The sequence below is a fragment of the Ovis canadensis genome, chromosome 6 (genome assembly GCF_042477335.2).
Source record: "Ovis canadensis isolate MfBH-ARS-UI-01 breed Bighorn chromosome 6, ARS-UI_OviCan_v2, whole genome shotgun sequence".
NCBI classification, from domain to species: Eukaryota; Metazoa; Chordata; class Mammalia; order Artiodactyla; family Bovidae; genus Ovis; species Ovis canadensis.
In genome coordinates, this window is record NC_091250.1 from 99892006 (window position 1) to 99919896 (window position 27891).

The 27891-nt window shown below is 34.5% G+C and overlaps 1 protein-coding gene across 2 annotated transcripts in view; it reads right to left on the minus strand.

The window, feature by feature from the left end:
- The window catches only part of UBA6 (ubiquitin like modifier activating enzyme 6), a 95981-nt gene that overhangs the window by 12196 nt on the left and 55894 nt on the right, over positions 1 to 27891 (minus strand). For both annotated transcript variants that reach the window (XM_069594221.1, XM_069594220.1), the window contains exons 15-27: positions 24792 to 24859; positions 23985 to 24063; positions 22818 to 22898; positions 18501 to 18578; positions 17164 to 17345; positions 15455 to 15560; positions 13278 to 13367; positions 13088 to 13168; positions 11968 to 12096; positions 9929 to 9980; positions 9785 to 9848; positions 2397 to 2466; positions 1029 to 1100 (exon numbers count right to left, since the gene is read on the minus strand). In XM_069594221.1, the coding sequence (XP_069450322.1) occupies positions 1029 to 1100; positions 2397 to 2466; positions 9785 to 9848; positions 9929 to 9980; positions 11968 to 12096; positions 13088 to 13168; positions 13278 to 13367; positions 15455 to 15560; positions 17164 to 17345; positions 18501 to 18578; positions 22818 to 22898; positions 23985 to 24063; positions 24792 to 24859 (1152 nt within the window). The remainder of the gene's footprint in view (positions 1 to 1028; positions 1101 to 2396; positions 2467 to 9784; positions 9849 to 9928; positions 9981 to 11967; positions 12097 to 13087; positions 13169 to 13277; positions 13368 to 15454; positions 15561 to 17163; positions 17346 to 18500; positions 18579 to 22817; positions 22899 to 23984; positions 24064 to 24791; positions 24860 to 27891) is intronic.

The following is a 27891-nucleotide window of genomic DNA, read 5'->3' on the forward strand; positions in this document are numbered from 1 at the left end:
AACATATTTGCCTGGCAAAATTCCAACCCTTATTAAAATCCTATTCCCAGCTATTCTACAACAGCATCCAAGCAGCTAAACTGCCTTTTCTCTAGACTCATTTGGTGGAATACATTATTGGAATTAACATTAAGTTGATCCTAAGTATTGTCTCAAAATTATACATTTTCTAATTTCTCACTTAGCCCATGGCAATTATTCATATCTTTCTTTTTTTGCTCTGCTCAAACATCCTCAATCTTTTCCCCATCACTCAGAGCTATTAATGTTTCTTTTCTTCAACTAAGAAAACAACAATCTTTTTTTCCCCCCTCTCATACTCAGAGCAATTCCTTAAATACTGTCAGGGCTACAGCAAAATATACACAAAATTCAACCTCTTAAAACTTCCCCTACTTCATTCAAATCACCATCATCTCTTGCCTATAATATCCTAATAACTTATTTTGCTTCCTCTCTCATGTCTCATATAATCCTTCTTAACACAATTGCCAAGGTCTTCCTTTTAAATATGTCAGATTGTACCCTGTGTTTTAAATCTTCAACTGCCTTATTCTATAATAAAACATAAAGTACTTATCATAACCCTCACCACCTCTGCAATCTCACTGTCTATCACTCTTCTACCATAGTCTCCTCAAGAAAAATTCTCTCGTCTTCTTTCTCTGCTGTTTGCACTGTTTTTTCAACCAGATAATAGCATGGCTCATTCCTCATTTCCTTCAGGCTTCTGTTCAGACATAACCATATCAGAGAAGCTGTCCTCTTTCAGCTCACATAAAATGTCACCAGCTACATCACCTTTGTTTTCCCTGCTTTGCCTTTTCTTATCAGCTCTTCTGCCCATAATGCAATATTACATAATTATTGGCACTTTTTAAAAAATAGTCTGTCTTTGGTCCCTTAGAATATAACTCCTACAAGAACAAGAATTTTGTTCATTATGGGCTTTTCCAGGTTTAGAATGAAACTTGACACAAGAAGTAGTTCAATGACTATTTGCTGAATGAATGAACTTGTACACATACCTTGTCAGACGGTTTGAATTCTTGAATCTTTACTTCAGAAAGAATATTCAACAGGATATCTGCTGATAAGTCCTGATTTTTAAAACAGTAATTTTTATCACCATATTCTTAAAATTCTGAATTCTAAAGCTAAACACAACCAAAAAATGGTACTTTAACATGCTAAAATATTTGAGTAATTTATAACTGTTTAGACCACATCTGTTTGTGACATTTACTTTTATTTCTATAGAAATATCATCCGTAATGGCTGGGAGGTGGGGGCGGTGCATGTAAAAAAGTACTTAATAGTCAACGTATTAGTTGACCAAAATCTTAGTCTTCCAAATTCTTAAAAAGTTAGTTTTAGGACTGCTTGTGAGTCTCACACAGAGTGCCCTGAGATGAGCAACTATCTCTTCAATGTTTTACAAAGTTCCCTGCAGAAAGTTTTATTCAATATATGCTGACTCAATAAATAAATGAATAAATAAGTAAATGGGATTCATATCTTCAGAAGCTGGAAAATATTTACATGGTTCAAGATAAACTTAAATGAATTTAAAGCTATATACATTTTTATTATTAATAATCTGCTTAGGAAAAACTGAGACATAGCGCTTTTGAGGTCACCTACAACTCTTATCACAAATTACCACTTTTTTCACAAGAAGAATAACTAACTAGATACCACTATCTTTACCAGATATTTATGGTATATTTTACTGTGCTTTAACCCCAAAAGGGATTAATCTACATTTTTATGTAGATTCAAAAGAGCCAGTGCTAGTTATGAATCTGGCTATGTTCTCCCATTCAGCCTAGTACCTAAAAGTATAACCATTTATTTAGCTCTATTATGCATTTGAGGATGATGATTCACTAATGCAGACCTCCCTTTCAAATAAAACTGCATTAGATCCTTTATATATTAGTCAATGAAGGCAATGTCTAAGAAAAAATGTATAAATGATAAAAGTTACAAAATATTAATATGGGAGATCATTTTCAGGTCTCCTGCGATGCACATAGGTTAATTTCACAAAATAAGCCAAACAAATGTTAATAAAGAGAACCACTAAGGAATATTTAAAATATGTTATGATATAGGTCACTTTGGGTTTTCAAAGTAATTATAATAGTTAAAGTTTGTAGGTCATAAACATTTTAAAAACAAAGATAAGATTTCTCTTCCAAATATTTGTTTAGAAAGAAAAATTCAACTTTCTTCTACTTAGTAACGCTGCAATGAGGTGTTTAGCTTCTGCTATATTAGAAAGGGCAACACTACAACAAAATTAAAAGTTTATATCAAAGAATGATTCCTATAAAACACGTTCTGATGATGCAATTAAGCTAGGTCTTCTTGGGGTTTGAAGAATATCTTACCTCTTCTGTAAATGGAATGCAATAGATTGTAGCGTATAATTTTGCAGCGCTTAGAAGAAAACTGAAGTGCCTTTTGAAATTAAAAAAATAAAGTGTGAGTGTACAATTTCAAAGATGTTTAATTCATCAGAAACTATAGCCTTTAAAATGTTGAAGACAAGTAATGTTCAGTATTATTATTATTTTTTTAAATTAAGCAATGAAATTCTGGTCTAGACCAAGGCATTGCCAAAGCTATAAAAAAGAAAACATCAGAGGGGAGGGAGGGAAAGATGGCGGAGGAATAGGACGGGAAGACCACTTTCTCCCTCACAAATTCCTCAAAAGAACATTTCAACGCCGAGCAAACTCCACAAAACAACTTCTGTAGGCTGGCAGAGGATATCAGGCAACCAGAAAAGCAGACCATTGTCTTCAAAAACAGATTTTTAATCTTTGCTCTTAGGTTTTTGTTGTCAATTTTGTACATTTAAAAACCCAAACTTCACTACCCAAGTTTACCTGAGAGCAAGATTACTGGCTTGACCACTCTCTCCTCCTCTGGACTCTCCTTTTTCTCCACCAGGTGGCCTCTGTCTCTTTTCTCCCCCATCTCTTCTCTATCCAACTCTGTGAATCTCTGTGTGTTCCAGATGGTGGAGAACACCTAAGGAACTGGTTACTGGCAGGATTTGTCTCTCTCCTACTCATTCCTCTCTCTTATCCTCCTGGTCACCTCTGTCTACTTCCTCCCTCTCCTCTGCCCCGTATAACTCTGTAAATACCTCTGAGCGGTCCAGACTATAGAGAACACATAAGGAAGTGACTACTGGCTAGCTTGCTCTCTCCTCTGTTGATCTCACCGCATCTCATTCCAGTTACCTCTAACTACCCCCTCCATCTTCTCTTCTCCTTATAACTCAGTGAACCTCTCTGAGTATCCCTCAATGTGGAGAAACTTTTCATCTTTAACCTAGAAGTATTATCATCGGTGCTGTATAGATGGAGAAGTCTAGAGGCTACTGTAAAAATAAAACTGAAAACCAGAAGCAGGAGGCTTAAATCCAAAGCCTGAAAACATTAGAGTACTCTTGAATTCAGGGAACATTAAACAATAGGAGCTCATCAAAGGCCTTCATACGTACACCGAAACCAAGCTCCACCCAAGGGCCAACAAGTTCCAAAACAAGACATACCACGCAAGTTCTCCAGCAACACAGGAACACTCCCCTGAGCTTCAATATACAGGCAGCTCAAAATTATCCCAAAACCTTTGATGTCTCATAACCCATTACGGGTCACTCCACTGCACTCCAGAGAGAAGAAACACAGCTCCACCCACCAAAACTCCAACACAAGCCTCCCTAACCAGGAAACCTTGACAAGCCACTGATAGAACCCCACCCAAAGTGAGGAAGCTCCATAATAAAGAGAACTCCACAAATTACCAGAATATAAAAAGGCCACCCCAAATGCAGCAATATAACCAAGATGAAGAGACAGAGGAATACTCAGCAGGTAAAGGAACAGGAGAGTTGCCCACCAAAACAAACAAAAGAGGAAGAAGTAGGGAATCTACCAGAGAAGGAATTCCGAATATTGATAGTGAAAATGATCCAAAATCTTGAAATCAAAATGGAATCACAGATAAATAGCCTAGAGACAAGGATTGAGAAGATGCAAGAAAGGTTTAACAAGGACCTAGAAGAAATAAAAAAGAGTCAATATATAATGAATAATGCAATAAATGAGATCAGAAACACTCTGGAGGCAACAAATAGTAGAATAACGGAGGCAGAAGATAGGATTAGTGAAATAGAAGATAGAATGGTAGAAATAAATGAATCAGAGAGGAAACAAGAAAAACGAATTAAAAGAAACGAGAACAATCTCAGAGACCTCCAGGACAATATGAAACGCTCCAACATTCGAATTATAGGAATCCCAGAAGAAGAAGACAGAAAGAAAGATCATGAGAAAATCCTTGAGGAGATAATAGTTGAAAACTTCCCTAAAATGGGGAAGGAAATAATCACCCAAGTCCAAGAAACACAGAGAGTTCCAAATAGGATAAACCCAAGGCGAAACACCCCAAGACACATATTAATCAAATTAACAAAGATCAAACACAAAGAACAAATATTAAAAGCAGCAAGGGAAAAACAACAAATAACACACAAGGGGATTCCCATAAGGATAACAGCTGATCTTTCAATAGAAACTCTTCAGGCCAGGAGGGAATGGCAAGACATACTTAAAGTGATGAAAGACAATAACCTACAGCCCAGATTACTGTACCCAGCAAGGATCTCATTCAAATACGAAGGAGAAATCAAAAGCTTTACAGACAAGCAAAAGCTGAGAGAATTCAGCACCACCAAACCAGCACTCCAACAAATTCTAAAGGATATTCTCTAGACAGGAAACACGAAAAGGGTGTATAAACCCGAACCCAAAACAATAAAGTAAATGGTAACGGGATCATACTTATCAATAATTACCTTAAACGCAAATGGGTTGAACGCCCCAACCAAAAGACAAAGACTGGCAGAATGGATACAAAAACAAGACCCCTCTATTTGCTGCTTAGAAGAGACCCACCTCAAAACAAGGAACTCATACAGACTGAAAGTGAAGGGCTGGAAAAAGATATACCATGCAAATAGAGACCAAAAGAAAGCAGGAGTGGCAATACTCATATCCGATAAAATAGACTTTAAAACAAAGGCTGTGAAAAGAGACAAAGAAGGCCACTACATAATGATCAAAGGAACAATCCAAGAAGAAGATATAACAATTATAAATATATATGCACCCAATATAGGAGCACCGCAATATGTAAGACAAATGCTAACAAGTATGAAAGGGGAAATCAACAATAACACAATAATAGTGGGAGACTTTAATACCCCACTCACACCTATGGACAGATCAACTAAACAGAAAATTAACAAAGAAACGCAAACTTTAAATGATACATTAGATCAGTTAGACCTAATTGATATCTATAGGACATTTCACCCCAAAACAATGAATTTCACCTTTTTTTCAAATGCTCATGGAACCTTCTCCAGGATAGATCACATCCTGGGCCATAAATCTAAACTTGATAAATTCAAAAAAATCAAAATTATTCCAAGCATCTTTTCTGACCATAATGCATTAAGATTAGATCTCAATTACAGGAGAAAACCTATTAAAAATTCCAACATATGGAGGTTGAACAACACACTTCTGAATAACCAACAAATCACAGAAGAAATCAAAAAAGAAATCAAAATATGCATAGAAACTAATGCAAATGAAAACACAACAACCCAAAACCTGTGGGACACTATAAAAGCAGTGCTAAGAGGAAAGTTCATAGCAATACAGGCATACCTCAAGAAATAAGAAAAAAGTCAAATAAATAACCTAACTCTACAACTAAAGCAACTAGAAAAGGAAGAATTGGAGAACCCCAGAGTTAGTAGAAGGAAAGAAATCTTAAAAATTAGGGCAGAAATAAATGCAAAAGAAACAAAAGAGACCATAGCAAAAATCAACAAGCCAAAAGCTGGTTCTTTGAAAGGATAAATAAAATTGACAAACCATTAGCCAGACTCATCAAGAAGCAAAGAGAGAAAAATCAAATCAATAAAATTAGAAATGAAAATGGAGAGATCACAACAGAAAACACAGAAATACAAAGCATCATAAGAGAATACTATCAGCAGTTGTATGCCAATAAAATGGACAACGTGGAAGAAATGGACAAATTCTTAGAAAAGTACAATTTTCCAAAACTGAACCAGGAGGAAATAGAAAATCTTAACAGACCCATCACAAGCATGGAAATTGAAACTGTAATCAGAAACCTTCCAGCAAACAAAAGCCCAGGTCCAGACGGCTTCACAGCTGAATTCTACCAAAAATTTCGAGAAGAGCTAACACCTATCCTCCTCAAACTCTTCCAGAAAATTGCAGAGGAAGGTAAACTTCCAAACTCATTCTATGAGGCCACCATTACCCTAATACCAAAACCTGACAAAGATGTCACAAAAAAAGAAAACTACAGGCCAATATCACTGATGAACATAGATGCAAAAATCCTCAACAAAATTCCAGCAATCAGAATCCAACAACACATTAAAAAGATCATCCACCATGACCAAGTGGGCTTTATCCCAGGGATGCAGGGATTCTTCAATATCCGCAAATCAATCAATGTAATTCACCACATTAGCAAATTGAAAAATAAAAACCATATGATTATCTCAATAGATGCAGAGAAGGCCTTTGACAAAATTCAACATCCATTTATGATAAAAACTCTCCAGAAAGCAGGAATAGAAGGAACATACCTCAACATAATAAAAGCTATATATGACAAACCCACAGCAAACAGTATCCTCAATGGGGAAAAATTGAAAGCATTTCCCCTAAAGTCAGGAACAAGACAAGGGTGTCCACTTTCACCGCTACTATTCAACATAGTTCTGGAAGTTTTGGCCACAGCAATCAGAGCAGAAAAAGAAATAAAAGGAATCCAAATTGGAAAAGAAGAAGTAAAACTCTCCCTGTTTGCAGATGACATGATCCTCTACATGGAAAACCCTAAAGACTCCACCAGAAAATTACTAGAGCTCATCAATGAATATAGTAAAGTTGCAGGATATAAAATCAACACACAGAAATCCCTTGCATTCCTATACATGAATAATGAGAAAGTAGAAAAAGAAATTAAGGAAACAATTCCATTCACCATTGCAATGAAAAGAATAAAATACTTAGGAATATATCTACCTAAAGAAACTAAAGACCTATATATAGAAAACTATAAAACACTGATGAAAGAAATCAAAGAGGACACTAATAGATGGAGAAATACACCAATGTTCATGGATCGGAAGAATCAATATAGTGAAAATGAGTATACTACCCAAAGCAATTTACAAATTCAATGCAATCCCTATCAAGCTACCAGCCACATTTTTCACAGAACTAGAACAAATAATTTCAAGATTTGTATGGAAATACAAAAAACCTCGAATAGCCAAAGCAATCTTGAGAAAGAAGAATGGAACTGGAGGAATCAACTTGCCTGACTTCAGGCTCTACTACAAAGCCACAGTCATCAAGACAGTATGGTACTGGCACAAAGACAGACATATAGATCAATGGAACAAAATAGAAAGCCCAGAGATAAATCCACACACATATGGACACCTTATCTTTGACAAAGGAGGCAAGAATATACAATGGAGTAAAGACAATCTCTTTAACAAGTGGTGCTGGGAAAACTGGTCAACCACTTGTAAAAGAATGAAACTAGATCACTTTCTAACACCGCACACAAAAATAAACTCAAAATGGATTAAAGATCTAAATGTAAGATCAGAAACTATAAAACTCCTAGAGGAGAACATAGGCAAAACACACTCAGACATAAATCACAGCAGGATCCTCTATGATCCACCTCCCAGAATTCTGGAAATAAAAGCAAAAATAAACAAATGGGATCTAATCAAAATTAAAAGCTTCTGCACAACAAAGGAAAATATAAGCAAGGTGAAAAGACAGCCTTCTGAATGGGAGAAAATAATAGCAAATGAAGCAACTGACAAACAACTAATCTCAGAAATATACAAGCAGCTTCTGCAGCTCAATTCCAGAAAAATAAACGACCCAATCAAAAAATGGGCCAAAGAGCTAAATAGACATTTCTCCAAAGAAGACATACGAATGGCTAACAAACACATGAAAAGATGCTCAACATCACTCATTATTAGAGAAATGCAAATCAAAACCACAATGAGGTACCACTTCATACCAGTCAGAATGTCTGCGATCCAAAAATCTGCAAGCAATAAATGCTGGAGAGGGTGTGGAGAAAAGGGAACCCTCCTACACTGTTGGTGGGAATGCAAACTAGTACAGCCACTATGGAGAACAGTGTGGAGATTCCTTAAAAAATTGCAAATAGAACTACCTTATGACCCAGCAATCCCGCTGCTGGGCATACACACTGAGGAAACCAGAATGGAAAGAGACACATGTACCCCAATGTTCATCGTAGCACTGTTTATAACAGCCAGGACATGGAAACAACCTAGATGTCCATCGGCAGATGAATGGATAAGAAAGCTGTGGTACATATACACAATGGAGTATTACTCAGCCGTTAAAAAGAATTCATTTGAATCAGTTCTGATGAGATGGAGGAAACTGGAGCCGATTATACAGAGTGAAGTAAGCCAGAAAGAAAAACACCAATACAGTATACTAACACATATATATGGAATTTAGGAAGATGGCAATGACGACCCTGTATGCAAGACAGGAAAAAAGACACAGATATGTATAATGGACTTTTGGACTCAGAGGGAGAGGGAGAGGGTGGGATGATTTGGGAGAATGGCATTCTAACATGTATACTATCATGTAAGAATTGAATCGCCAGTCTATGTCTGACACAGGATACAGCATGCTTGGGGCTGGTGCATGGGGATGACCCAGAGAGATGTTGTGGGGAGGGAGGTGGGAAAGGGGTTCATGTTTGGTAACGCATGTAAGAATTAAAGATTTTAAAATTTAAAAAATAAAAAACTAAAAAAAAAAAAAAAAGAAAAGAAAACATCAGATGTTTATTTTCATAAGGACTATTATTCAGGTAGTGATCAAGACTACTCTGGGGAGAGAAGTGGCCAGAAGTAGAAAATTAAAGTATTGAAAGAAAATTCATTTTAATTCATAAGAAAATATTGCAAATTTGGTTGTAAAACGTGTATAATGAGATCAAACTAAGCAAATGAGTGTTTAAAAACAAAAAAGTCAAGTTTTACAGAAGCAGCAGTAGGATAAGGTGACTAGAATAAGCTTCAGAGGAAAAAACAAAGCACAGAGTTACTTGTTGGAAGTGCTTAATTAAGCTAAGTGCTTAATTAAACTGTGTACATAAAAGTGAGTGTGTGTTTATAAATCTGTATCTAATACAGATAGGATATACAGGTATTTACTCAAAGACCAACTCTTCTGAAAATTAATCTGAGAATATTTAGGGAGTTATTTAGTAATAATCATTCTCCCCCATATAATCAAAGTTTCTTATATACTGAGTTCATTAAATAGGAGAACATTTGTTTTCATTTTACATTTTCTATGAATAAAGTCAAAGAGATGACACTTTGGTTGCACTTTAGAAAAGATAAAAATAATGAAGCTATTTACCATGTAAATAAACAGATTTATCTATGTGGGGAGAGAAGAACTGTGGCTTGCTTTCTTGGCCAAAATGCTATGATAATTCTTAGATTATGATGGATGCAATATTTTAACATTAAAATGAAGTTTTTACCCTGCAATGTAAACCTAAACAGTTAAGAGGTTTACAATGAAGGATATATATAAAACTGGATATATATACTTACAAAGGTTCATTTAGATCAAATTTTAATGGAGAAGGGGGTCTCTTTGGTGACTGCCAAAACAAACCTAACAAAATGAAAAAATACATTATTTTCAATTTCAGCAGTCAATAATAAACCACATTAAACTTTCTTCTCAGTACTTACTGCCATCTTTTAATCGTGTGTCCAGAGGGAAACAGTGAAGCAGCTGAAGAGCCTAAAGAAAAAAACTGAATTAAAAACAATCACTACTCATTATTAACTGAAGTAAAAAAAAAAAAAATAAAAAGATATACAGTAAAGTCTCCCAGTCACCCTGTACATTACCTGTCTATTCTCCTGTCACTGACCCTGATCCTCACTTGGAATAATCTCTAGCTATTTTTTTATCAGCACTTAACATATTTTTTTTGCATCTATGACAAACATGAATATAGATTATTTTATCCCTTTTACACAAATGGTGGCATACTTTACATCTCATTCTGCCCCTCTTGGAGAAGGAAATGGCAATCCACTCCAGTATTCTTGCCTGGATAATCCCGTGGACAGAAGAGCCTGGTGGGCTACTGTCCACGGGACTGCAAAGAGTCAGACATGACTGTACAACTAAACAGCAAACTGCTCCTTTTGAAGAGCTAATTCTTAAACAAACCAACCAAAAAATCCAGTGAAAATACATTACATTTTTTATTTTGAAATGATACGATGTTTGAGACTTGCTTCAAAACCATCTAGGGGAAGGGTACACTAGGCGGGATATATATGAAACAGGATTTCTGTGAGTTCTGTGATTCTGTGCATGCATGCCCAGTCATGTCTGACTCTTTGTGACCATGGACTGTATGTAGCCTGCCAAGCTCCTCTGTTCATGGGATTTTCCAGCCAAGAATACTGGAGTAGGTTGCCATTTCTTCCTCCAGGGGATCTTCCCAACCCAGGAATAGAACTCACATCTCCTGAGTCTCCTGCACTGGTAGGCAGATTCTTTACCACTGAGTCACCTGGGGTTCTATGAGTTGGTAATTGTTAAATCTGGGTGAAGAATATATGAGGAGTACATGGAGATTCACTACATGCTACTTCCTCTATTATTTCTGTGGTTGAATTTTTCCATAAGAAAAAAAGTTAAAAAACCCACAGACAATAAAGATAAAATTAAAAAAAGAGTTCTTTAGATTTTGAAACACGAGGTCACTGATAGTCATGTTAAGAATAATTTCAATGGCCGTAGGGAAAGAAGACACATATTGGGTAGAGATATGGCAACAGTGAGTACAGACCACTTTTCCAATAAGCAGAGCAAAAAAAGGAAGTGAAAAGTAGGGTTAAGTATAATTAAAAAATGTTTGAAAACAGATGAACTTATTTTATATTTCAATAGGTAAGAGCCTAAAAAGAGGGAGAGATGAAAGACAGTGATGGACACATTTCAGGAACCGTATGTAACTGGAGAAAGAATAACATCTAACATTTCACTAAATATTTATGGACATTTATTTATGGGCCAGGTTCTATGCTAAATACTTTGCATGTATTAACTCACTTAATCCTCACCACTATACTATGAGTCAGGTACCAATTTATAACCCCCTTTTTACAATGAGGAAACAGACAAAATGTGATTGTTAGATTTAGATGGAGAAGGCAAAATTCCAACAAATTTCTGATGGAATCTCTATTTTCTCGAGCTCTTGTTTTAATTTGAAAAAAACCCTTCTTTTAAGACTGATTAAATGTATTCCTTCTCTAGAAGGAACAAGAATTACTTAAATGCACAACTGACAAGACAACGAGTGGAGTTGAAACACATTCTACCTAGTAACTCAGATGGTAAAGAATCTGCCTGCAATGCAGGAGACTAGGGTTTGATCCCTGGGTCGGGAGGATCTCCTGGAAAAGAGAATGGTACCCACTTCAGTATTCTTGCCTGGAGAATGCCATGGACAGAGGAGTCTGGAGGCTACAGTCCATGGAATTACAAAGAGCTGGAATGACTTAGTGACTAACACTTTCACACTTGAATCAGTGACATTCAGAAAGAAATGGGTTGTGTGTCCATCACTTGTTCTCAGTTAACCTATTCATTTTTGAAAAGGTTCCAGAAAGAAAGAGTAGACACTTCAGGTCAATTAAATGAATGTTATAATAATTAAATGAGTCAAGTTTAGACTTTTTCTAAATGTTTTACAGTATACACATACCTTATGGTTAAAATATTTTTCAAACTTTAATCTTGCTAATTCTACACACTGGGACCAACTTCTAGGTCTTCTGCTAAGTAACTTAATCACTTGAAAACAGCCTTCTAAACTGTGTCCGGTTTGTATCTTCTAGAATGAGGAAAAAACAAAACAAACACATGTCCAATTAATCACACAAACATATACATGCATTTCCCAGGAATTGTTAGGCAACTTTTGAAGTGCTAGCTCATGTGCCTTAATTTATTATTCTCATATGAAGCTCCCTGTCTCTGTCTGTCTCCTTTCCCTCTTTCTTTTCTTTTTTGGAGGGGGAATAGGTAAAGATCGCATGTAAAATTTTAACTCTCAAACTGTTTCTTATCTCACAAGTCATCCTCATGTCTGGCTAGCTGCAAGTTAATACTATAAATGCACTTATTATGAGAAGTGCTATGAATAATATTTTACACTAAAAAGTTGGCCTTTTTAGTGCAGAATTGAAGGAAAGTAAGAAAGCAGCTTTGATGCTGTCCTCACCAGGAGACTAATAAAATCTGAAACCTTGGCCTATTTCTGAAATTTTCACTAGAACTTACCTCAGTTTTTTCCAAAGAGCTTAACAATCTTGTTTTATTATTTGTAGCTATCTCATCATTATTATTATATACCTGTATTAGGCTGAACCATATGAACTGCTGCTCTGTGAGTCAAATATGGTAAAATAGTGGCAATTCCATATAGTTTGACCAAACTAAAAAAAGAAGGGTTATTTGTGACCTGCTAACTTCAAGATTCCTCAAATACTTAATTACTATGTAAATAATAATGCATAACTGTTTAAGAATGTAAAATAAATGATTTATAGGCAACTTGAAAGTAAGATTACAATAACAAAATGTTCGGGTTAGCAGATACAAACTATTATATATGGAATGGATAAACAACAAGGTCCTATTGTACAAAACAGGGAACTACATTCAATATCCTGTGATAAACCATAATGGAAAAGAATATGAAAAACAATGTGTGTGTGTATATATTTGTATATATAGAAAATGGAAGCATCTTACTATACTGCAGAAATTAACACTATACTATAAATTAACTATACTTCAAAATAAAGTGTATTGATTTTTACCTGTAAGACTTCTTCTGCAGATGGATATGTTTGCCAAAATTTGTTAAACAATGAAGGCTTGTAGGAAAAGGAACTTTCAAACTATAACAGAAAAGAGGAAAAAAATATTATAAATAGCAGTCTATTTAAAAGATAGAAATACCATCTTTTCTACTTCAGAGAAAAATTTCTTATACAATATCTTTGTTACCTTATCTCTTGCCCATTGTATAGTGTGTTCAATAGCAGCTGGAAAGGATTTTAGGGTACAAAATGGTATTTCTTCTTCTGGGGGATCCCGCTAATTTATAAAATATGACAACAGTTAGCAGCAATGACAATTTTTAATGGATTAAATTTACTTGAGTGTTTTAAGACCATTAAAAAATAAAATTCAAAAATGAAATAAATCCAACTTTAAAAAAATCTTTTTCCTAGGCATTAAGAGGAAACGTTGATTCTTTTGACACTCTGTAACAGACTTGTTTATATGGCAAGGTAACAACAAACTCCTCTGGTATCATGTAGTACCATAACAGACTACCAAATATAATTATATTATTTTTCTCAAAGCATAAAGGTAATATTTAAAACTTTATAACACTGTTTATTTTGAAAAGCAATTAGAGAATTCCTGATACAGTGCTCAGCATACCATGAGTTTCTTTCTCCAGGGAGAAACAATATTTGCCAATAGGAATATGTGCTCTTGATGCTTGGTATGGTCTCTTACAGAAAGCATGTCATTAAATAAATGACAGATGTCTTTGTTGTGTCATGTGAAAATGAAGAAATCTATATTTATTACAGGTACTTTTGTACGTTTAGTCTTACTGGCTTACCCAATCTAAAACAACTCACTTTGTCTCTTTTTACTTAGAAATTTTTTTTGTTGTTATTGTAAAGATTTGCGCTTATTATTTTTTAATTTTTTATTTCATGGCGGCGCTGGGTTCAGTGTGCAGGCTTTTTCTACTTATAGCAGGAGGGGGCCACTCTCTAGTTGCTGTGTGCAGGCTTCTCTTGTTATGCAGCATAGGCTCTAGGGTACACAGGCTTCAGTAGTAGCAGAGTACAGGTTCAGTAGCTGTGGCTCGTGGGCTCTAGAGAACAGGCCCAGGAGTTGTGGCACACAGGCTCTGCTGCCCCACGGCGTGTGGAATCTTCCCGGACCAGAGATCAAACCCATGTTCTCTGCCCTGGCAGGTGGACTGTTAACCACTGGACCACCAGGGAAGTCCTTACTTAGAGATTTGTATTTTCCTTTGTTGATCTATAAAATACCACGAAATATTTTATAAGCCAAGAGGAAAGTCAGAAGGAACATTTAATTCTAGTTTTCCTGAATATGAAGGCACAGTCTATAAATATATAGGAGAAGGTTTGGGAAAGATGTGGTAGTATGAGAGAATCAAGACTTTCAGAAATTTGCAACATCCCTATTTTGAAAATCTTCCAGAATGACCCCGGCATATCATGAGTTTCTTCATCTAATTTACTTCAAAGCAAACTTATCAACTATGTCTCTTATCATGTCTTTATTATATAAACTTCTGATTTCATGAGAGTAGAGGGGGAAACAAATTTTATTAAAATTTAATAATTTTACTAAACCATATATAGCCATTAAATAAAGGGAATGTTTATGTTTATAAAATAATATTCTTTTAATTTTACAAACAGGGCTGACCTTTTAAAAATTCTTTTTAAAGCCTACAATTATTTCCTAGACTAGTGATTTTTAAATTTAGTAGTATCTCAATATCACTTGTAAAGGTTAATAAAAAGTTACCTCTATATCATTTATATAAAATACACAGCTATAAATGACTTGGTTCCTCATATAGAGAAACTGAGTCTTCAGTAAGATTTTGGGTGGGTCACTAAGGTTGTTAGGAAACTAATCAAGCAGCAATAAGAAACAGTAAACTCATAAGAATAATATTCCAGAAAGACCAGAAACAAAATTCTGATGATTTAAAAAAAATACATTTAGGGCTTCCAGGTGTCTCAGTGGTAAAGAACCCATCTCCCAATGCAGGAGGCACAGGTTCAATCCCTGAGCCGGGAAGATCATCTGCAGTAGGAAATGGCAACTCACTCCAGTATTCTTGCCTGGACAGAGGAGCCTGGTGGGCTACAGTCCATGGGGTAAGTAACAGAGTCAGACATGACTTGGCAAATAAAACAACAACAAGAAACTAAGTTTAACTATATTTAAAATAACGTCTACACATATATACACAAACATTATTGGCAGATCAAAATCAGAACTGATTAAGGATGCTTAACCAAATGTGCTGACTGATAAAGAGAAACAAATCATGAGATAGAAAAATGATAAGATATAAAAAAGAAAGATTTACTTAAAAAAACTGGTTCACTTACATGACTATTATAGGATTCAGTTAAATGAGGTACAATAACTTCAGTGTGTCCCTTAGTGCCCATCGTTCCAGAATCTAAGAGGGGCCGTAGATTTGCTAAGCATCGGCTAAGCAAAAAGAAGATAGGTAACAAACATAGATGTTAGCAATAACAACGTTAAGCAGAGGACATTCTACCAATGTTTACTGACCATTCATTATACATGTTGATCACTTCTTGGATATAATATTTTAGGAAATAGATACATTACCACCAAAAACCCATTTATTATTTCCATCCCCTTTCTCCCATAAACTTTGTTGCTCAATGTAGCAACTTTTGCCTCCACCTTCCATTACCAAAATTGAGTAGTTTTAGAATAAGATACACTATATTTATCTTGTTGTAAGCCTACAAAATTGTGGGCTTTTTTCCTTCTGGGTTAACTCTTAATTAATGTATTACTCTTTCTTCTCTTGCTTTCTATTTCTTCTTTGGTTATTTTCTGTATTTTCTGACTCTCTCTCTATATGACTATATATATATATATATATATATGTATGTATATATAAAACTCTCTCTGTATATATCTACCTTACTATAGGCTTCCCTGGTGGCTCAGTGGTAAAGAATCTGCTTGCAATGCAGGAGCCACAGGTTCTATCCCTGGGTCAGGAAGATCCCCTAGAGAAGGGCATGGTAACCCACTCCAGTACTCTTGTCTGGAAAATACCATAGACAGAGGAGCCTGGCAGGCTACAGTCTGTAGTGTCACAAAGAGTTGGGACACAACTGAAGTGACTGAGCACAAACACACCTTACTATATCTTTTCAACATTTTCTTTATCCCAAACCTTCTTTCTAAAGAGTTACAATATCTATATTCTATATACTTTCATTTGTTAAAGTTTATTTTTGTTTTTTGCTGGCCAAGATTACAAACTTTCCATTATACTCTCAACTGATAAATATTCCTGCTAATAAATCTGCTCTAGCACTCTAACATTAAAGTATGTACATCACAGTCATTTATTCATCTACTTATTTAAAAAATATTTACTGAATGACATCATGTATTCAGCACTGAAGATAGAGTGATGGGAAAATAAATAAAAACTGAATAAATGATTTAGTGAGGAGACAAACATTAAATAAATATGCATGTCAATAAAAATAAGTGCTATAAAAGAAGAAAACAGTATTATGAAAGATTATCAGAGAAGGATCTAATTAAGAATTTGGGGGTTAAAGAAAGTCTTTTTCAATAAAGACATTCAGGCTGAAACTAAAAGGATGAGGGGAATAAACTAAAGGAAGTGAAGAATAAGTAGGTAGATTTGGGATTGACTTTTAGAATATAAACACAATTTCTAGAGACTGAAGGAGAGTATGTGCAAGTCCCTGAGGTGAAATGTGTTAGATGTTCCCCTGTAAGAACAGAAGGAAAGAATGTGTAGCTAGAATAAGGAGAGCCAGGGAAAAATAGCAAATTTTAAGCTGGAGTCACGGATAGGTGGCAGATACTCTATGAAAAAAATTTAGGTCATTTTAAAGATTTAAAATTTTATTCTATCTATAGTGGAAATCATCAGAAGTTCTGGGTTCAAGAAATATAATAGGAATGTAAAGAATAATCAGAAAATTCAGTAATTGTTCAATAAATAGGTATAAAAAATGAAGTAAAAACAAAACAAAGACAATTTCTATGAACCTGAATTTTAAGAACATACCTGTCTACATATCTCCTGGCTTCCACATTATCTAATGCTGTAATAATTATATCCTGCTTAGTATAGAACTCATCATTGTAAATTGCCTCAGTGGCTGAACATACTTTGTTCAAATGTGCATCTATCTTTAACTGAGGATTTATTTTCAGGATTGCATCAGCAGCAGTATAGCTTTTAGGCTTCTAAACAATATATAAAAACAGAGGAAATAAATGTTAACAGGAAAAATAGACTAAGATTGAACATATACAATTTACATATGAAGAATAATGTAATGAGACTGGTTTTCATTTTTAGTTTGTGAAAATTATATTCGTTGTGGTCATGCTAAATCCCAATACTGCATATTAGAATTAATAATTCACACATTATTATGCCTAAAAAAGTTTAGAACACACTCAGCAAAATATCAGAAATGTAAGTTCTGCAGAAAGTGAGCTCAGAGGTATGGTAATTTAACATTTTAAAATCTAAAACCTTTTTAAAAAATTTAACACTTCTGGATGGACATATTTAAGAAATTATTTGTTTCAGTTATAATTTTTTAAAATCACTATTGTCATTTCAAGTGTTACAAACTGTAAACATTAGAAGTTTAAAGCAAACAGGCCTTAATAGTTCTTCTATAAGTAAAATGCACAGTTCAGTGAATGAATATTATGACATAAATTTTAGTTCATTAAAGACCCTGTTACTTAGTTCTTTATATTTAGATAGGTGAGTCATTTGGTTAACTATGCCACTTATACAACTATATAAAAGTATGCTTTATCTTTCTGTTTATGGTATTTCTAAGCTAATTTACTAAGATTCTCAATGAGCTGTAAAACAATAAAGTGAAAAAACATTTCTAAAGTCAGAGCAAAGTTACTTGACTGTTTCTTTTCCTGACAAATATTTTGACCTCCATAAAAAAAGACAGAAAATAAGCATTGGTTTACAATCAAAACAGATTGTTAAATAATCAAACAAGATCAAAAGAGCAAAAACTTTATCTGTTTTATAATAAAACTTAAAAGAAAGTGTTAAATCTGTCACCTATAAAAAACTTTAAATTAGGGAACCAGTTTTTATATCCTTAGATGTTTCTAAAATTGAATATATGATACATCTTGATTATAAAATGACAAAAATATTGCCCATGATTCACAACTCAGATTTTAACACCCAGAATCAATACAAAAATAAATTTTATATTAAAATAAAATTATGTATTTTCCCTGTCGATAATTTGAGAGATTCTAATAAAATAAAGATACTACACTTGTTCAAGCACCATTTTCTATTTTTCTATAACACAACAGAGGATTTAAATTTGAATTAGTATAACAACACACCTGTATGTGATGAGGACGAAATAGGAACTGTCTATTCAAGTTGGATTTTTCTATCAAGTCAGGATCTGTTACTGTAACCTAATATCAAAGAAAAAAAATGCCTGAAATTACATAAGAGATAAGTTTAAATTGTCTTCGCTTTCCTCTGAATGACTAACTCCCACAAGTTATAAATCATCTTGGCTGGTGAAAGTTATAATAAAAAATACTCAAAACTGGTTACCAATACTACTTTTTTTTTACTTATATTTAAAGAATATTTAGCATAGGAACATGTCAAACAAAATAGCTAAAACCAATCGAAGATCCTGATCAAAACATTTTTCTTCATAACAAAATAGAGGCTAAATATCACTATCACATTTTAGAAACACGTAATGGGTTAGTCATAGAAGATTTGGCTCTTTTTTTCTATACATGTTTATTCTCAATCTCGACTGAAAAGAACACTTACATGTTTCAATTTGAAAGGAACTCTTGCTAAAGCAGAGGTATACAAACTACAGTGCAAACAGCTGTTTTTGTAAATAATTTTTACTGGAACACTGTCACACCATTTGTTTAAGTATTGGTTATGGCTGTTTTTATACTGCAATGGCAGAGCTCAGTAGCTATGATAAACTTAACATCCACAAACCTAGAACAGTTACAGTCTGGTTAAGAAAAAATTTGCATACCTGCATTTTAAAGGATGCAAGATGAAAGTAAACAGAGCCAAGATAATTTTAAAAGTAGTCATAATGGTATGACTCATGAACTGGTATGGAAGTTAAATCTCTGTTTTTACGCAGTGATATTCAAAATTTTAACATGTACATGTGACTTAAGATCTAAAATGAAACTCTAGAACAATGGAGGATATTTGAACTCTCCCTCCTATTTTCTGTGATATCAAGGAACATTTTACTTATTTTTAACCATCTCATTCCAAAATGTCAACATCTTAATTAAAAGTTTTAAAAATCAATGCTTATCTAAACCTAAGACTGTTGTCAAATGCTTCTACTTACCCTTGGCTTCACACACTGCCTGTATTAATCCCATAGTTCATTCACTGAGAACTAGCTAGTGATAATCTTTCATCATTTTACTTGTCAGTTATCTTTATTTCTCTCAAAAGATGATTTAGTTGGGTATAGAAATCTAGGTTGATAAGTCACGTGTACTATGAAGATATGCTTCCTTGTCTTCAGGTGTATACTTATTGCTGGTTAAGTCTACCAAGTAATCATTTTTTGTAATCTTTTTCATTTCTGCATTTGATTTGTTTGGGATTAATTTAGGTTTTTAATCGGAACACACTTGTCTCTTCAATTCTGGAAACTTCTGTCATTATCCTTATATCTTCCCTATCTTTACTCTCTCTGGAAATTCTACATTTATGTTAGACCATGCAAATGTATCCTCTTTAATTAACAAGGAAAAAGACTCTCTCTACACTACATTCTAGGTATTAATATTTATCTCTTAGTCATCAGTTCTCACTTCAGCTACATTTGAATTTTAAGTTCACTGACTATACAGAAATTCTTTCTGGGCTTTTGGTAAAAATTTCCTTCCCCACCTCATGTTTTCATTACTCTGTCTTTGGTTATTTTTAACTTTACAGTCTGTTTGTTACATTATTTGTAGCACTTCTATTTTCTGTATTTCTTGGAGAGCTAATTCTTCTATTTTCATTGGCTGATTCTTTTAGGTGGTGGGCTTCCCTTGTGGCTCAGCTGGGAAAGAATCTGCCTGCAATGCAGGAGACCTGAGTTTGATCACTGGGTTGGGAAGATCCCCTGGAGAAGGGAAGGCTACCCACTCAGTATTCCGGCCTGGAGAATTCCATGGACTATGTAGTCCATGGGTCACAGAGTAGGACACAATTGAGTGACTTTCACTTTTCAGGTGGTACTTTTTTCTAGAGATTTGTCATTTTCCATTGTGGACTGTCTTGAATGGATGTTGATTTTGCTGTATAGTCCTATGTATGCTCAGTGTGTATCACCATAACGCAGTTTTGCCATTGTTTAATCTAGAGGTTTCAACACCCCCAAATATGTTATATTCTTTTATCTGCTTGAAATTTTGATATGATAAAATTTTGGACACATACACCAGCATGGTGCATGATGAGTTGCAATTTCTCACAAATGACTTCCCTTTCTATTAATAGTTAATGTACCAGGACACTTGTGAATTACCATAGCTTTTAGGTCAGGGACTAATTTCCCTCTTGTTTCCTGGAACCTGGGGATTTCTCTTTACTTCCTTCTAGTTAAGTTTGGATACACATGTAAATATTTTATAAAAGAATACTTTATACAGTAAGAATAATTTATATAGTATTTGCAGTAGGTTAAAGACTGCCCAATTAACTTATCTTGTTTTGTTACTTGAAGTAAGTTGGTTTATTTACTATAGCTCTTTTCCTGACTTTTTATATGCTGATATGTTATTATGAATTTCTAAGGAGTAAAGTAGGTGTTATTCAAACTTAACACCACGAAGGACTTTCTTTTCTTTTTTATAAATATTTTAACAGTCAGCAGAACTAATAGTGGTTTGTGGAAAACAATTTAGGAAATGTTGAGCAAGAATGCTGTGTGGATCACAACAAACTGTGGAAAAATCTTAAAGAGATGGGAATACCAGACCACCTGACCTATCTCCTGAGAAATCTGTGTGCAGATCAAGAAGCAACAGTTAGAAATGGACATGGAACAACAGACTGGTTCCAAATCAAGAAAGGAGTACGTCAAGGCTGTATACTGTCACCTGCTTGTTTAACTTATATGCACAGTGTATCATGAGAAACGCTGGGCTAGATGAGATATAAGCTGGAATCAATATTGTCAAGAAAAATATCAATAACCTCAGATATGCAGATGACACCACCCTCATGACAGAAAGGGAAGAACTAAAGAGCTTCTTGATAAAAGTGAAAGAGGAGAGTGAAAAAGTTGGCTTAAAGCTCAACATTCAGAAAACTAAGATCATAGCATCCAGTCTAATCACTTTATGGCAAATAGATGGGGAAACAATGGAAACAGTGACAGACTTAATTGTTTTGGGCTCCAAAATCACTGCAGATGCTGACTGCAGCCATGAAATTAAAAGACACTTGCTCCTTCAAAGAAAAGTTATGACCAACCTAGACTGCATATTAAAAAGCAGAGACATTACTTTGCCAAAAAAGGTCCATCTAGTCAAGGATATGGTTTTTCCAGTAGTCATGTATGGACAGACTATAAAGAAAGCGGAGAGCAGAAGAATTGATGCTTTAGAACTGTGGTGTTGGAGAAGACTCTTGAGAGTCCTTTGGACTGCAAGGAGATCCAACCAGTCCATCCTAAAGGAAATCAGTCCTGAATATTCATTGGAAGGACTGATGCTGGAGCTGAAACTCCCAATACTTTGGCCATCTGATGCAAAGAACTGACTCATTTGAAAAGACCCTGATGATGGGAAAGATTGAAGGCGGGAGGAGAAAGGGATGACAGAAGATGAGATGGTTAGATGGCATCACCAACTCAATGGACGTAAGTTTGAGTAAGCTCCAGAGTTGGTGATGGACAGGGAAGCCTGGTAGGCTGTAGTCCACGGGGTTGCAAAGAGTCAGACGTGACTGAGCGACTGAACTGAACTGATCAAGAATAACGTAACTGTAGGAGATCTGCCTATGACTGTAATAGCAAGCTTAATAAACTATAAAACATGAACGATTCCACAAATTTTAGTCATTTAATTACTATTAAGCATCATGGTAAATCTATAATATCACTACTGTAAGTACTACTACATTTTAAAGGCAAGCAGCATCAGTGAAATATATTTTATTTAAATATATGACATGGTTTTCCAATTAACTCACATATATCATCTTAATTTATATTATATACCAATGTTGTTATTACTCATTCTTCTTTGATCACTAATTGAAACAATATCTGAGTACTCTGCAACTTTCTAATGTTAACTTCTCTCATCTTAAATATTTATTTAATAAGAAGTAGTATCTAATGAAATAACAATATTAATGTGCTTTTTTATTGGAAAAGCCCATTCATATTTGATCTTCATGATTATGAGGCAAGTAGTACAATAACTGTTTCACAGTAAATTAAGAAAGAAAGTGAGGAGCAGAAAACTCAAGTGATTTGCCACAAAGTTACATGAATTTTGAAATATGGTCAGGGTAGAATCATCCAATTTGTAGCCTAATACCCTACCCTCAAAAATCAATGCTTTGGATCCAAGCAGTCTAATGTGGTTCAAAAACGGGCAGCCAGAGAAATATAACTTTTTAAGTCTCAAGGATTTATATCTTACCATTCCTTTCTCTTTGCCTGTGCCAACACCAAGCAAAGCAAAATTTTTTAACATTTCACAGCCTATGGCTCCACATCCTACCTGTGGAGAAGAAAAAAATATAACTGATTAAATAATATTAAAACTTCTACTTACTAAAGAGCAATTTCATCTTAATTTTCTTCAAATGCTATTATAATAACATACTTTTAAAAATAATGTGAATATTAAAAACAATGTTAAAATTATTTTATTTTAAAATATTTAGTGGTTTATGGTATCATGAGTGTTTCAGCTAAAGAAAAAAATGTATAAATCATAGAAGGAAAAGCATAGTATTAAAAATTCTTTCAAACAGAAGACATTTTAATATTCCAAACAAAAGCCAAATATTGAACTCATTTTTTTATATAAGATGGAAACAGCCAGCATGAAAGACTGTAAAATTCTAATTAAAAAGATTACTTGTTTGCAGAAATTTTTCTAAATTCATTTGATGAATATAACTATTCCCAGACTTTTAAATGAAAACTAACAATAGTTCTACACGTAAATAAAAGCTCAGCAATAACTGCTGACTTTCAAAATGTTACTTAAAAAAGGAATATTAAAAATCAGCAGTATTTTTAGAACCGATTATAACAGTTATGGCAGGAAAAGAAGTTTTATGCTACTGAGGAGCTTCCCTGCCCAATGCAGTAAGACACTTAAGAAAGATCCACCTACATATTCTTAACATTTGACAAGAAAAAACAAAGAACCTCCAACCACACACAATTTTTAATGTATTTCTAGAAAATCATTTAATGTTCAAAACTATTATATTTTAATTTTACATGTATTAATTCTTTAGGTGATGGGTTGGCAAACTCTTTCTATAAAGGGCCAGACAGTGAACGTTTTTAGCTTTGTAGGCCATATGGTCTTTGTTATAACTACACAACTGCCACTATTAAAGTATAAAAGAAGCCACAGACAACCTATGACTTAGCTGTGTTCTCATGAAACTTGATAAAAACAGGCAGTAGGATGGATCTGGCCTGCAAGCCACAGTTTAAAAAATTCCTGTTTAAAACATTTCCTGAATATCTACTGTATTATTTAGAAATGGTACTCCCTTAACAAATTAATTTGAAGCATGATAGCAATTTGATTGTACTATTTATTCTCATCATTATTCCCACTTACTAAAAAGATATTCAAATTTTGTAGCTTCTGACATAAAGTGTCTCCAATGCAGGCTCGTAAGGCATCATATCTATCTCCTCTGCAGAAAACAACACAAACCAAAAAAATAGAAAGGCATAAAAAAATTAAGGTTAGTTTCATTACTACTGGTACCAATTTAATGCTTTATTTAAATAGAATACTCTTTAGGAGTTTCTTCTAAACTAAAACATAATTAATTTTATTTGAAAGCGAAAAAAACCTCATAGAAAATCAGGTTATTCTTTTTTTCATTTGACTAATATAACTCCAAATGACTTGAATGAAGGTAACTTTAGTTTATCTAGAAAAACATTTTTAAGGCAGGGATTTTACAAAAGTTTATAGAGAAGACTATGGATGGGCTTTGAAGCTGTTAACCCACTTAAATTGAAAGCAGAACTTTGGGTTACATGTATTTTTTGCAGAAAGAATTAATAAGCTTTGATTAGATTCTCAAAGAGATCTGTAACCCAAATAAGTGAAGAATGACTGACATAAATAAGAGATGCAGGTATCAACAGTTTTCATATAAAATCAGAATGGTGTTTTGAAACTTCACCACTCTCATTATACACAATTTAAAACTTTATATTCAATATTAATAAAATGTTTACAAGATACTGCATTATTATGACACAATCTATACATGTAGAGGAGAAAAGACTGCAGGAGTGAATTAGGAGAAAATACATTTTTAAAAAACCCATGTTTATACAAAAATTCTTTAATTTTGGTGCTGCTTATAAATACACAACTAAGGAAAAAGCAAAAAAATGTCAGTATTACCGTGGGAGAAATTCTTCTCGTTCAGGTTTGCTGAGGGATTCGACAAGATCTGCTGCTTCAATGTATAACTTAAAGTAGAATATAAAAACACAGCTTATTATGTGGAAAATTAAACTGCTAGAAAAAGTAATTATCTTCTGTAGTATGGTTAAATCTGAGGAATTATAAAAAGATGATATTTGATTCAGGTCATTTTAGCCATCTTATAGATGATATATCTAAATCTTAAACAAAAGGAAATTTCACCTCCAAATGTATTTACTATTACTACATAAACTCAGGAAGCATCATTCAATTTCAATTACATTTGAATAAATAATTTGATTACTTAGATAGAAAGTACCTATCCTGTATTATTTTCGAACTTAGGTATATTATATATCTCTTATAATTACTAGATACATACTAGGAGGAAGTTGTCTATAGAGCCACAATCTAAGCATATAAAATAACATCAGACAGAATTAGTTTAAGTTAATGAAAAAAACTTGACAAGATGGTCAACACTGAAATCAGATTGATTATATTCTTTGTAGCCAAAGATGGAAAAGCTCTATACAGTCAGCAAAAACAAGACCAGAAGCTGATTGTGGCTCAGATCATGAACTCCTTATTGCCAAATTCAGACTTAAATTGAAGAAAGTAGGGAAAACCACTAGACCATTCAGGTATGACCTAAATCAAATCCCTTATGATTATACAGTGGAAGTGAGAAATAGATTAAGGGACTAGATCTGATAGATAGAGTGCCTGATGAAATGGATGGAGGATCGTAACACTGTACAGGAGACAGGGGTCAAGACCATCCCCATGGAAAAGAAATGCAAAAAAGCAAAATGGCTGTCTGAGGAGGCTTACAAATAGCTGTGAAAAGAGAAGCCAAAAGCAAAGGAGAAAAGGAAAGATATAAGCATCTAAATGCAGAGTTCCAAAGAATAGCAAGGAGAGATAAGAAAGCCTTCCTCAGCAGTCAATGCAAAGAAATAGAGGAAAACAACAGAGTGGGAAAGACTAGAGATCTCTTCAAGAAAATTGGAGATACCAAGGGAACATTTCATGCAAAGATGGGCTCAATAAAGGACAGAAATTGTATGAACCTAACACAAGCAGAAAATATTAAGAAGAGGTGGCAAGAATACACAGAAGAACTGTACAAAAAAGAGCTTCACGACCCAGATAATCACAATGGTATGATCACTCCCGTAGAGTCAGACATCCTGGAATGCGAAGTCAAGTGGGCCTTAGAAAGCATCACTACGAACAAAGCTAGTGGAGGTGATGGAATTCCACTTGAGCTACTTCAGCCTGAAAGATGATGCTGTGAAAGTGCTGCACTCAATATGGCAGCAAATTTGGAAAACTCAGCAGTGGCCACAGGACTGGAAAAGGTCAGTTTTCATTCCAATCCCAAAGAAAGGAAATGCCAAAGAATGCTCCAAGTGCTGCACAATTGTACTCATCTCACAAGCTAGTAAAGTAATGCTCAAAATTCTCCAAGCCAGGCTTCAGCAATATGTGAACCATGAACTTCCTGATATTCAAGCTGGTTTTAGAAAAGGCAGAGGAACCAGAGATCAAATTGCCAACATCTGCTGGATCATCGAAAAAGCAAGAGAGTTCCAGAAAAACATCTCTTTCTGCTTTATTGACTATGCCAAAGCCTTTGACTGCATGGATCACAATAAACTATGGAAAATTCTGAAAGAGATGGGAATACCAGACCACCTGACCTGCCTCTTGAGAAACCTATATGCACGTCAGGAAACAACAGTTAGAACTGGACATGGAACAACAGACTGGTTCCAAATAGGAAAAGGAGTACGTCAAGGCTGTATATTGTCATCCTGCTTATTTAACTTCTATGCAGAGTACATCATGAGAAACGCTGGGCTGGAAGAAGCACAAGCTGGAATCAAGACTGCTGGGAGAAATATCAATAACCTCAGATATGCAGATGACACCACCCTTATGGCAGAAAGTGAAGAGGAATTAAAAAGCCTCTTGATGAAAGTGAAAGAGGAGAGTGAAAAAGTTGGCTTAAAGCTCAACATTCAGAAAACTAAGATCATGGCATCTGGTCCCATCACTTCATGGGAAATAGATGGGGAAACAGTGTCAGACTTTATTTTTGGGGGCTCCAAAATTACTGCAGATGGTGACTGCAGCCATGAAATTAAAAGACGCTTACTCCTTAGAAGGAAAGTTATGACCAACCTAGATAGTATATTCAAAAGCAGAGACATTACTTTGCCAACAAAGGTCCATCAGGTCAAGGCTATGGTTTTTCCAGTAGTGATGTATGGATGTGAGAGTTGGACTGTGAAGAAAGCTGAGTGCCGAAGAACTGATGCTTTTGAACTGTAGTGTTGGAGAAGGGTCTTGAGAGTCCCTTGGACTGCAAGGAGATCCAACCAGTCCATTCTAATGGAGATCAGTCCTGAGGGTTCTTTGGAAGGAAGATGCTAAAACTGAAACTCCAGTACTTTGGCTACCTCATGCGAAGAGCTGACTTATTGGAAAAGACTCTAATGCTGGGAGGGATTGGAGGCAGGAGGAAAAGGGGATGACAGAGGATGAGATGGCTGGATGGCATCAATGACTAGATGGACATGAGTCTGAGTAAACTCTGTGAGCTGGTGATGGACAGGAAGGCCTGGCATGCTGTGATTAATGGGGTCGCAAAGAGTCAGACACGACTGAGCAACTGAACTGAACTGAACTGATGGCTAAATTTGAACATGATCATGAACACAAATAAATGATTATTTATTTAAAGATAAACTCTACGGTAATAACCCAATTTACATTCCATATGCTGCTAAGAATTATACCTAAACCACTCTTACCACTGAATTCACCAGCAAAATAGCATTACTTAATAGCATCTGTCAAATTTAAATTATAAATTTACAAATTTTAATTATTAAAACTAAATTTAAAACTTTTAAAAACAATATGTTCAAAGTTTTTCAAAAAATAAAGGGCCTGAAAAGTGTCCTTTTATACACTCTTGCCAATTATTCTTTTTGATAACAGAAACCAAAGGTTTTCCATCCTGTGATGCTTTTACCCTATATAGTGCTCAAACTTTTATCATTCC